Source organism: Sorex araneus, chromosome 3 (genome assembly GCF_027595985.1).
Source record: "Sorex araneus isolate mSorAra2 chromosome 3, mSorAra2.pri, whole genome shotgun sequence".
NCBI lineage: Eukaryota > Metazoa > Chordata > Mammalia > Eulipotyphla > Soricidae > Sorex > Sorex araneus.
In genome coordinates, this window is record NC_073304.1 from 189917006 (window position 1) to 189929955 (window position 12950).

At 42.9% G+C, this 12950-nt stretch overlaps 1 protein-coding gene across 2 annotated transcripts in view; it reads left to right on the plus strand.

Annotated features, from left to right (window-relative positions):
* The window catches only part of NCBP3 (nuclear cap binding subunit 3), a 47426-nt gene that overhangs the window by 20085 nt on the left and 14391 nt on the right, over window positions 1-12950 (plus strand). For both annotated transcript variants that reach the window (XR_008629086.1, XM_055129818.1), the window contains exons 4-7: window positions 4345-4470; window positions 6879-7007; window positions 7221-7297; window positions 9296-9404. Coding sequence is in view for 1 of the 2 variants with exons in the window: in XM_055129818.1 (XP_054985793.1) it covers window positions 4345-4470; window positions 6879-7007; window positions 7221-7297; window positions 9296-9404 (441 nt within the window). In the remaining variant the exon portion in view is untranslated. The remainder of the gene's footprint in view (window positions 1-4344; window positions 4471-6878; window positions 7008-7220; window positions 7298-9295; window positions 9405-12950) is intronic.

Here is a 12950-nt window from a genome sequence, read left to right on the forward strand (position 1 = left end):
ATACTTGCACATTTCTTTTTTTTTTTTAATTTTTTTTATTGAATCACCAAGTGGAGGGTTACATAGTTCTCAGGATTATGTCAGTTATACAATACTCAAACACCCTTCCCTTCACCAGTGCCCATCTTCCATCACCAACCCCCCCAGTATATCTGCCGCCCCCTCCCACCTCCCCAGTCCCCATCCTTGTACATGATAAGTTTCACTTCGTTTACGCTTTATCTCGATTACATTCCATGTTTCAACACACAACTCACTACCGTTGCTGGGGTTTCCCCCCAAAAAGAAAAAGACAGTCCTATTGCCAAGGAAGCATTTGATAGTTCTCCATTGCTAAGAATATAGAGATATTAAGTCCCGCTGTTTGTTACATAACTTTTGTTTTTCCCCCTTGCCCCGCGCCACCAAGTTCACACCTGTTTAGTAATCGCCACGCTGTCTGACAAAGGGAAAAAAACCGAAGAGGATGGTTATTTCCCGTCATCAGCTGGCGTGGGGCTCTGGCTTAGTTGATAGTCTAGTAGAATGTCTGCAAGCAGTTTCTGGAACCAAAGGTCTTGCGCTGGTATCGGCTCCGGCTCGAGATTCCACCAGCGTCCCGCTGTTTCCATGTACATAATTTTTCCCCTTATATCCCATTCCCACGCCACCAGGTCTGTTTGCTTAATGGACATCACACTATGTTTGACACCACACCGCGTTTCTTCCCGAGAAAGAAGGGTATTTCTTCTCAGCCAGCGTGGGGATATAGCTTAGTTCAGTCTAGAGAGATGGCTACCACTTTCATTGCCTTCAGTATTTCAGCAAAAGACTTACTATTCTTGTTAGGATCTCCCACAAAAGTCGGACCCATTAAGAAGGAACCATTACATATTGCTGATACTAAGATGACATTAGGTTGCGTGGCCGCTGCTGCGGCCGCGCGGTTTTGGATTTCTGTATAAAGTCCAGGGAAAGTACAACCAGAAATAACATCACTATAAACTTTTACCCTTTTATGGTGCTCATAAGATGGAGAAACCTAGAGAGAGGTTCTGCGTCTCCATTTTGCACTCAGAAAGCCGTGGCCCCTGCGTGCAGGTTGCTGGCGGGCTGCTGGTGTCCAAAGCAGCTCCCTTGTCCTCCTCAGTCATACTGGGGCTGCGGGCGCGGCGAAGTGGGCACTTGCACATTTCTAATTGAAAGATCATGTGAGATAATATACCCAAAGTATTCAATAAAAATATAACAATATCATAGTAAGGCCATAGTTCTTTGTTTTGGGGCCACATCTGGCTGTGCTCAAGGATCACTCCTGGTGCTGCTCAGGGGACCTTAAGTGGTTCCGGTATCAAACCCAGGTTTACTGCATGCAAAGGCAAATGCCATTTTTACTGTACTGTCGTCGCTCCAGCCCCAGATTATTTCTTGACAACATTAATTTTTCTTCGTCCCGACAGTACTTGGTGTGCTGTGAATGAAACCACACCATTTTATAGGTATTTGTATATAGAAGTATGTATCCTTAGAAATTGTATGCTTATATTAATTTTTTGTTTTTGTTTTTTGGGGTGGGAGGCCACACCTGGTGATATTAGGGGACTCTTACTCTGTGCTTGGGAATTACTCCCAGTGGTGGTTGTCAGGGGACCATATGTTACCCATGGAATCAAATACAGGGCTGGCTGCAGGTGAGACAAGCACTTTATCTCTTGTATTCTCTCTGGGTTGATTTTTTTTTTTAATCATCATTGTGCTAATTTTCAGCAGTTTGCTTATTTTTTCTTTTAACTCAAGTAATACTTGCTACTATCTTTCATGGCATATAATATATTCTGTCATTGTTTCTAACTATTCTATAATACAAATAAATCATGATTTCTTTCATATGGGAAAACTGTAATTGCTGATAGCTACTGTATTCATAGAAGTTGTGCTGGAATGGGCATTTCAATGTGGGCTACTCTGTAAATCCACAAGTGTGTAGGATTGTGGATCTCTAGGGTGTTCTAGGGTGCCAGTAAGGAGTGGTCTGGGAAGTGTGTTGGGTGACATGGTATCACACATCCCCAGTTCCCATGATCCCTGGCAGTGTGTTAGGTGACTATCAGACATCCCCAGTTCCTGTGCTCTAGGTCATGTATTAGGTGACATTGTATCAGACCGCCTCCCCTCCCCCCCCACACACCTTCCTGTGCTCTGGTGTGATAGGTGATATTGTATCAAATACCCTCAGTTCCTTTGCTCTAGGGGTATGTTAGGTGATATTTGTATCAGATACCCCGTTCCTATGCTCTAGGGCATGGGTTAGGTGACATTGTATCAGAACCCCCCCTTTGTGCTCTAGGGGTGAGTTAGGTGACATTGTATCAGACACCCCCAGTTTCTGTGCTCTAGGGCATGGGTTAAGTGACATTGTATCACACACCCCCAGTTCCTATGTTCTAGGGCGTGTGTTGGGTAACATGGTATCAGACACCCCGCCTCTGTGCTCTAGGGTGCTCTAGGGTGCTGTCTAGTGACACTGGTCTCTGTCACTGCATACTAGCTCTTCCTCAACACACTGCTGTGGTTAATCAGGAGGTTAATAAACTTTTAAAAAGATTTTTTTCCATTTATTTAAAAGATAATTTTTTTTTTACAAAACTTTTTCAGTGAGAAACTGGTATCCTGTTTACAGTAGCAAACTCTCCTTTCATGAGTCATGTGGGTATTGACTTTTGTGGGACTAGCCCTTTTCCCTTATTTTATTTTATTTTATTTTATTTTATTTTATTTTATTTTATTTTCCTTTTCCTTTTCCTTTTTTTTTTTTTTTTTTTGCCTTTTGGGTCACACTCAGTGATGCTCAGGGATTACTCAGGCTCTGTACTCAGGAATTACTCCTGGTGGTGCTTGGGGGAAAACATACAGGATACAGCCGCGGTGCAAGGCAAATGCCCTAGCTGCTGCACTATTATTCCAGCCCCTTAGTTTATTATTTTCTTACTGATTTGTAGGATTTCTTAACTCTAGCTTCATACTTTGCCTTATATCGCAGGACATTGTCTTTTTTTTTTTTTGCTTTTTGGGTCACACCCGGCGATGCACAGGGGTTACTCCTGGCTTTACACTCAGGAATTACTCCCGGCGGTGCTCAGTGGACCATATGGGATGCTGGGAATCGAACCCGGGTCGGCCGCGTGCAAGGCAAACGCCCTACCCACTGTGCTATTGCTCCAGCCCCACATTGTCATTTCTTTAATAATTATTTAATTAATTTGGTTTGGAGGCTGTACCCAGTGGGGTACAGAATGACTCAGTGTTCAGTGATGCTCAGGGGACCAGGTGGTATAGAGCATCAAACCTGGGCTGCCTGCATGTAGAGCATGCACTCCAACCTGTTTTGCTATCTTTCCAACCTTTTTTTAAAAAAATTACTTTTTTTTTTTTTTTTTTTTTTTTTGCTTTTTGGGTCACACCTGGTGATGCACAGGGGTTACTCCTGACTCTGCACTCAGGAATCACCCCTGGTGGTGCTCAGGGGACCATATGGGATGCTGGGAATCGAACCCGGGTCTGCCGCATGCAAGGCAAACACCCTACCCGCTGTGCTATTGCTCCAGCCCCTTAAATTACTTTTTAATTGCACATTTCTCTTTGACTTATATTTAGAAACTTTATAAAATCAAGGCTGAAGAGATTGTACTGGGCTTAGATGTGTCTAGCCTGCAGCTGAACCTGGTTCGATCCTCACTACCACATACGGTTCCCCATACTCTTTCAGGCATGATCCCAGAGCACAGAGCCAGGAATGAACCCTGAGCACTGCTGAGTATGTTCCCAAACCAAAAAGCCAAAACCCATGTTTCTCATGAACATGAGTACAGAAATTAAATTTTTATAATCATCTTGGTTCAATTAATAATCCTATTGAAGTCTGAGCAGATAGTGCAGAACTTTAGGTACTTACTTGCCTTGCATGTGACAGACCTGATTTCATACCTGTCCTGAGTCCCACCAAGAGTAACCTCTGATCACAGAGCCACAAGTAAGCTTGAGTATTGCTGAGTATGGCCCTAAAACAAAAATCCCATTAAATTTGATACCGCTTTAATTAGTTCAGGTTAATTGGGGGAAGACATATTATGCATTTTATCAGCATAATTTGTTTAATCTTTTCAGCCTGCTCTGCCTGTTCTAAAGTTCCATAATTAAAATCATTACCTTGTTGTCACATCTCATTTTCCTTGGAAGTAGTTGTCATCTCTTCCAGTGTCCTGCTTTCCTAAACACATTATCTGAACTGTTGTAAAGGCGTTCTAATGGAATATGCAGCAGCAAGTAGAAAAATTCATTTGTTTCTTCTGTGTCTTCTGTTTCCAGCAATCCCCAAAGTGAGACTGGAGACAATCTATATTTGCGGAGTTGATGAGATGAGCACCCAGGATATCTTTTCCTATTTTAAGGAATATCCTCCGGCTCATATTGAATGGTTGGACGATACCTCCTGTAAGTACACCCAAGTTTTCTAGTGAATTTTGTTAATGATTTTGAAAGGGTTTTTACCATGGCAGATGGTGATCGACTGACTCAGTTCACTCTGTGCTCTTAGCCCAGGAGAGAGAAGTTGGTTGGTGATGAGAATCAGAATGTCTTTCCCAGTCCGCCAGACCCTGCCCTGGGAGACTGCAGTCATTTCAGAGCCAACCAGGGCTCCGGGAGGCAGGGGCTGGCATCTGATTCTCGTGTCCATGAATAAAGTCTCTAACACTAAATTTCCTGCCAAAGGAGAGGATCCAGCTGTATTGTATAAAAGTTGGGGCTGCATTTCAGGGCTCTAGGCTTTGATTGCAACTTGGCTGCCTTGGTATCTCTGAGTCGGCACTAGACAGGAGCCCTCAGACAGACCAGGTTTCTCACCTCTGCTTGCTCTCCACTGTTCCTGGAACTTTTCCTGCTGGCCCTTGCTTTTCCTTCTTGCGCATACACGCACATACCAGGGATTGAACCCAATTTTACCACTGGTCTGTATCCCCAGTCTCCAGCTGTAAATTGTTTGGTTGTGTTTTCAGCTTATAAATTGGAAGTGGGGGGCGGGGGCTATACCCAGTGCTGCTCAGGAACTCTGGTATTGACAGTCAAGCCTGAGCTTCCCTCTCACGAAGATGTGCTCCAGCCCTTTGAGCTATCTCCTGAGCCCTTCACTCATAATTGTAGTTATTGCATTCTTAACTCTATATGTTTTCTTAAATATTTTTATTGTAGTTGCTGTATTCTTAACCATATGTATTCTTAAATATTTTTATTTGAAGCACCGTGATTTACTATATATATATATTTTTTTTAATTAAATCACAGTGCTACAAAGTTATAAACAGTTGCAAAGTTGTTTATGATTGGGTTTCAGTCATATAATGTTCCAACACCAGTGTACATTTCCCACCACTAGTGTCCCCAGTTTCCCTGTGGCAGGCACTTTTCTCCTCTCTCCCTCTTTCTCTCTCTCTCTCTCTCTCTTTCTCTCTCTCTCTCTCTGTCCCCCCTCTCTCTCCTTTCTTTTTCTCAGGGGTGGTGGCCATACCCGACAGTGCTGGGGTTCAGTGGCCATACCCAACAGTGCTCAGGACTTACTCTATGCTCAGGAATTACTTCTGGCAGACTTGGGGATCATATGGGGTTCTGGGGATCAAACCTAGGTTGAATGCATGCAAGGCAAGCTCAGTACTTGCATTACTATCTCTCCGGTCCCAGACTCTCTTTCAGTTTGTCTTGGTTACTCTGGTTTTACTTACTGCCAGCTCGCGGACCTTAAATAATAGATACAGTCAATGTTATAACAGCTGGATTTTCCTGTTGCTTGCTTGCTTTTTAAAAAATAAAATGAAATTTTAGGGGACCAGAGAGAGACATAGTACAGCAGGTAAGGCTTTTGCTTTGTATGCACCCAACCCAGGTTCAATCCCCGGCATCCCATATGGTCCCCAGAGCCTGCCAGGAGATAGTCCTGAATGCAGAGCCAAGAGTAACCCCTGAGCCCCGCTGGGTGTGGCCTCAAAAGAAAACAAGCAAAACAATAATAAAGATTTTTTTCCCCTCTTCCTCCGGGCTACAGTTTTGCATGACTAGGTGTCACACACATTCCTGGTGGGAGAGTCACCCTTTTCAAGGTGCTTCTTTCTGTTCATTTGCTTCAGACATATTTTCAGGGGGCACTGCATGATTTTTTTGGTTTGTTTGGGGCTACACCTGTCAGTGTTCAGGGCTTACTCCTGGCTCTGCACTCTGGGATCACTCCTAGCGGGGCTCAGGGGGTTCATATGGGATGTTAGGGATTGAACCCAGGTGAGCTGCATGCCAGGCAAGCCCCCTACTTTCTGTACTACTGCTCTGGGTAGCTTTTTGTTGTTGTTCTTATTGTTTTTGTTGTTGTTGTTGTTCTGAAAAGGTGGAGATAGGCCAGAGAATGTTTGGAACCTTTGGTTTAAAGGATAATTCAAATTGATTGGACAATAGTCATCAAGAACTGCTGACATTGCTGTGCCAGGCAGTTTCAATATACAGAATCGCATGGACTATTTTGTCATTATATTGTAAAATTTGGTTTTGAAAAGCAACTCCAGCCTAATTTTATCAGTGAGTTAGTTTTCAATGGGGGTGGGGGGTGGGCACAACCAGTGTTGCTCAGGGGCTACTCCTGGTGGTGCTGGGAATCCAGCCTGGGCCTCTGGCCTGCAGCACTGCCTCTCCAGCCCTCAGGAGTTTCCACCACTCTCTTGTGCCACTTTCATTGCATGGTTTATGCATTTACTGAGCCCGTCTGCAGCTAGATGATGCCTGAGTGAGAATGATGCACTCACTGCCCTCAAAAAACTTGCCATTTGGATGCAGTGTGACATTTTGTTTTACATTTGTGTTAGGTAATGTGGTTTGGCTGGATGAAATGACGGCCACACGAGCCCTTATCAACATGAGCTCCCTACCAGCCCTGGATAAGATTAGAAGCAGGGATGCCAACGAGGAGAAATCGTCGGAGAAAAGTAAAAAAGGTACTGGTGCGCTAAGGAGGAACTCTGGGCTGAGTATCTTGTTTCACATAGTTGTTGTGTCTTCACGCAGAGTGCTCTGTCATCTCTGCCTATTACTGAAGTGAGCTTTCGTGCTCAGCATCATCTACAACTCCGAGGCGAAAGTGCATTGTTGGCTTTTAGGTGCAATGAGGCGGGATTCCGTTGAAGTTGATCTTATCCCTCACTTTTCAGATAAACAGGAAGATAGTTCAGATGAGGAGGAGGCTGAAGAGGGAGAAGTTGAAGAGGAGAACACAAGTGATGTGGAGGTTAGTGAGAGGGTTGAGCTTTTAAAAAACTGCTACTGTCCTCTTTTCTCAGAGGCTTCTAGACTAAGGAAATTGTCTTCCTCTGGTGTTCACAGATTTCTGGAGAGGTCAAGGGCACCAGGCTCTTGTTTGTGAGTTCACAAAGCATGGGTGCTGGGATGCCTGCTTTCAGTGGCCGAGAACTACCTCCCTGTCTTCCCCAGGCCTCCCCAGCAGAACAAAGAGTTGGGCGAACACAGACTGACTGTGAAAATGACCTGTTTAATACAGAGCTGCTAACATAATATATAGAACATCTGAAGGAGTCAGAGATATAGGGCTGCATGTCCCTGTGATTGATCCTTTACAGAGGCAATTCCCTGGGGGAGATTAGCTCAGGAGATACCGTGTCTCCCAGGGATATCTATATTGCTTTTCTTATTCCCTCTAGTCATATATCAAACAATTAAGTCAAACAATTAATCAAACAATTAAGTCTACTTCTTATCAATACTTGGAGTTGTTTGGATAAACACATTAAGAGATAAAGATGGGGGTGGGTGGGGGGCTGGAGCAATAGTACAGCAGATAGGGCATTTGCCTTGCTTGTGATTGACCCAGTTTTGATCCCTAACATCCATATGTTCCCCCAAGCACCGCCAGAATTCCTGAGTGTAAAGCCAGGAGTATCCCCTGTGCATCGCTGGTGTGACCCAAAAAGCAAAAAAAAAAAAAGGAAAAAGAAAAAAGAGATAAAGGTCCCAAACTAAGTTCTCTGGGCTCTTAGTTCTCTGAGAGCTAGCAAGGCTTTTACTATAAATCCCAGACTAAGTCCTAAGGCCATTTCAGCTTGTCCTTACCCAAGGGGGTCCTGTCTCTTAAGTCATAATAGCTTGCATCAAAACCATGCATTTATGCTTTCTAGACTGTCCTATTTCAATGCCAGAGTGGCTTTGTCATTTGCCCCAGGTCCGTCCTAGTCCCACAATGGGACCTCATTTTTGGGATGTTAGGAATTACAGCACTGAAGCTTGAGTCAAGTAGTTATGATGGATGCACAGGAGCAGATATATTTCAGAGTCAACAAACTCCCAAATATTAGGAGCATAGCATTAACAGTCTTTTTGTGTTTAAGTAAAGAACATTGTTTCTATAGTAAAATATGAAAAAGGCTATAGGGGAGATAGAAAAGTAGGTACAAATACACAACACTACAAATACAAAGCACCACAAATACAAAGTCAAATTGCCAAAAAGTTTTGGCTCATAAGTCATCAAGATTGACTTGGGGAGTTGTGACAATGAGAGGTGAAACACAAAGGAAAGGTTAAAGATAAACTCAGGAGATTAGGGATGCTCACAAGAGCACTGTAAGCTTCTCTGGGGGAAGGAAAAGGGGCAGTTCACTGATGAAGCCTAAAACACTTAGGGTTAATATCCAACAGTGTTAGATTCATAGAGCGGTGATGAGTGATCCATCTAGGGATCTTAGAATAGTGTGCACATGGAAACCCGGAAAACAATCCCTAAGATCAATGAAACAAAGAATAGTGTGCACACTTCTGTGTAAAAGAGGACCATTTCAGTCAGAAATATTAATTGTTAAGATGAAGGAAAAGCAGGCATTGGCATGTTTCCAAATGGCTTATGTACTATTGTGGGACATATTAAATAATTTAAAAGTGACTTGAGTGCTGACTAAATATAGTCTCATGCCAGAGATAGAGTGTCAGGCCAAATTCTCTTGGAGCCTCTATTCTAGTGAGAGAGAGAGACATGGACACAGATGGGGGACCCAGAACATCATGTTTGGAGGAGGTGAGTGCTCCCAGGGAAAGTCAAGGGTCAGCGATAGGGCCTGGGAGACTGCAAACCCCTGGCTAAGAGCTAGAATTATCACCGGAAACTGTGATGCTAATGAATGTTATCAGAGGTTGAATATTTTTTTAACAGTACTTGCTACTGAAAAAAACAAGAAAAAGACTTTAAAATGATGACCATACTCTTTTTTTTCTTAAGTTGGACACATTGTCTCAGGTAGAAGAGGAGTCTCTGCTAAGAAATGATCTTCGTCCAGCTAACAAACTTGCTAAAGGAAATAGGCTATTCATGAGATTTGCTACAAAAGGTAATGTTTGTTTACATATATTTTTAAGTTTTATTGCTATAAAGTTGTTCACAATAATTCATTACATTTAATATTTGAACACCAATCCCACCACCATTGCACCTTCCCACCACCATATTTTAAATATTTCCACCCCAAATCCCAAACTGTGCCCCCCAAAGTAGAATCAAAACAATTAATTTTGTATTGCTTGTTACAAATAATCTGCTAAAAATGGTTCAGTAAGGTTTCCTTAGAGGAAATGTGTGAAGATTGTTGTATTTTATCCTGGAGCCATTAAGCCCTTGTAATAGATCGCTAACGTTTGTTAAACCATATCAAATGTTGTGTGCTTCTCTTGGTACATCAGTGGTGTAGAGTATGAGAGGTCACGAATACAGCCGTGCACCCCAGGAATTCTAAAATTTAGAATATGATTTTCAGCAGATCCACTCATGCGTGAGGCTCGTCTGAGCTGTGGAGAGCAGCTGTGAGCATGGCGGCAATTGAGTTCTGCAGGTTTTCATCTTCGGGGTCTCTGGCTGGCAGGGAGGGAAACTCACCCACCTCCCTCCAAATTGCCTCGCTTAAGACAGCCCTGGCACGGATCTGGAGGCATTTCTGCAGTGTATGGTTTTTAATTTAATCGTTCATTTATACCTTCAAAGCGGTGCTCAAGGAACCAGGGGCCACTACTGATGAGTCTAGGCCAACCAGGATGTGTGACTTTTGTGTTGAATTAGAGTGATTAATGATTGACGCCCTTCTCTTTTGAATTGTGAGTTAGATGGAGTAATCTCAAAGTCCCTCCAAACTTGAATATTCTTTGTTTATGAAATGGTAACTTGATGTCTGAGTTTTGGAGGATCTGACTTTGAAAGTCAGTACTAGCTTTTGGTGTACTTTCAAATTTCCAGCTAAAGTTATTTTCTGTTCAAGCTGGTTGACCCCATATGTTTTTTCAACGAGTTTATCATTTAAACTGAATACTGGTTTTGGTGAGGAGTTTGTGCAACACCCAGCAGTGCTCAGGGTACCAAGGCCTAACCAGGGTTGACTGCATGTAGGGCAGGCACTCTTGTACTTTCTCTCCAGACCATTGAGCCAAAACCTTTTTTTTTTTTTTGCCCCCCCTCCCCAGCCAAAAACTTTTTAAGATTACATTTTTTATACTGTGGTTAATGTGGTAACCTCCTCGACATTGTTGAAAACGTTATTCAGCTCTTGATTATCTAAGGACTTTAAGTTAAAAGGCTTATTATGCATAGTAATTTTTCGGTGTGCATCACATACATACAAGTTTTTTTTTAATCATTGAGAATTTGAGGTGACAGTGCTACTATGAAAAATAAGGAATTTGTCTTACATAGAATAATTGTCAAAATCAGAATTTTTTTTTTTTTCCTTTTGGGTCACACCCAGTGATGCACATGGGTCACTTCTGACTCTGCACTCAGGAATTACCCCTGGTAGTGCTCAGGGACCGTATGGGATGCTGGGAATCAAGCCCGGGTCGGCAAACACCCTACCCGCTGTGCAATCATTTCAGCCCCCAAAATCAGAAAATTTAACATTAACAGAATGCTATTACCTAACCCATATTGCATGCTTAGAGTTCATCAGTTATTCCAGTAAATTATCCACGCTATCACGTTAAACTGCCTGGCACACACAGCACAAGTGAGTATATATTTATGGTGATCACTGTTACCAAATTTTCGTGACTCTTTTTTACTTCTTCCCCCACTAATCTAGGACTGAGTGGTTACATATGACTTGTCTGTTTAGTCTATTTGGTCTCCTTAAATCTGGAACTAGGCCTCTGCTTTGTTTTCTGTGACTGAGGCATTTTTCAACATTGTTGGCTTTGTATTTTACAAACTGCCCCTTTGTTTGGGTTTGCCTCCTACTGATGAAATTTCTTTTGGGGCTGGAGGGATTTTTTTTTTCTTTTTGGGTCACACCCGGTGATATTCAGGAGTTACTCCTGGCTCTGCACTCAGGAATTACTCCTGGCGGTGCCATATGGGATGCTGGGAATCAAACTCGGGTCTGCTGCATGCAAGGCAAACACCTTACCCGCTGTGCCATCGCTCCAGCCCCAGGATTTTTTGTTTGATTAATTTTTTTGTTTGTTTCGGGGCAACACTCAGGGTTACTCCTGGGTCTGCGCTGCTCCTAGTGGTGCTCTGGGGACCATCTGGGATACTGGGAATTGAGCCAGGGTCAGCCTCATGCAAGGCAAGTGCCCTACCTACTGTACCATCTCTCCCGCCCCTACTATTATATTTAGATTGTTTAGGCACAGTTTCTACATAGGTGATGTGTCCTTTTCAGTGTGTCCTGTTAAGAAGCTCGGCTCGTTCTTCAAGTCCGTGTTCTCCCTTTGAATGTGCATCTTGCTTGCGTGCCTGTCTCTTTGCTTGTTAGTTTTCATTCTGGAAAAACCCATGTTCTCTCGTAAATACATACTTCTCTCTCCTCCTCCCCTCACATCTTTCTGAATAAGTTTCAGTAAAAACTATCTTGCTTCACCAAAAAAAAAAAAAAAAGTTTATGCTAACTGTACTATTCCTTGGGATGTTTGGGATGTTGGTTCACCACTTGGTTATGATGATGAGTGCTAAGTTTCCCCGCTGTAAGGTTATTACTACTTCTTCATTTGCAATAAAAAAGGGCGGGGCTGGAGTGATAGCACAGCGGGTAGGGCATTTGCCTTGCACTCTGCCAACCCGGGTTCGAATCCCAGCATCCCATAGGGTCTCCTGAGTGCAGAGCAAGGAGTAACCCCTGTGCATTGCCAGGTGTGACTCAAAAAGAAAAAAAAAAAAAAAAGAAAGAAAAAATGGGGCATACTTTGAGATTATGTAGATTGCCCGGTTGCTCATCAATTATTTGACATTAACTTTTCCAGCCATTACTGATGTTATTGACTTCATTATTTCTTCATCAGCTGACAGTCTACTTTCAGGAACAGTCTTTTCTCTTTACCCATTTATTTTTGCACTTACTCATTTTTTTCTTCTTTTTTTTCCCCCTTTTGGTTTTGGGGCCACACCCAGCTGTGTGCAGGGCTACTCTTGGCTGCATGCTCAGGGGCCAATCCTGGTGGGGTTCTGGGAACCCTTTGGGTTGCTAGGGATTGTACTTGTGTCGGCTTCATGCAAGGCCAGCACTCTGCCTACTGTGCTCTCTCTTCCTCAGTTATTTTAGATTTGAGTTATTCAGCAAATTTTTATTTTATCATTTACTTCACAGATTGTCTTGGACTTGTGGATAGAGTTTCTTCAAGCTGTGTTTTTAGAAATCTGTACGTAAGGTGCCAGAGCAGTCGTACAGCAGGGAAGGTACTTGCCTTGCAGTCAGCATGTACCTGAGGGCCTGTCAGACCTTTATATTATGATTATTTGTCTGATCACTGCCTGGCCCTCCTTCCTTTAGTCTGACTTTTTGAGAAAAAAATCATATTTTAGGCAACATGATTACAATAGTGATAATTTTTGTGGTTTTGTTGTACAAGATTATTTTCACCATCACCAAAGTGTCTTGGAAATTTCAGTTTTGTCC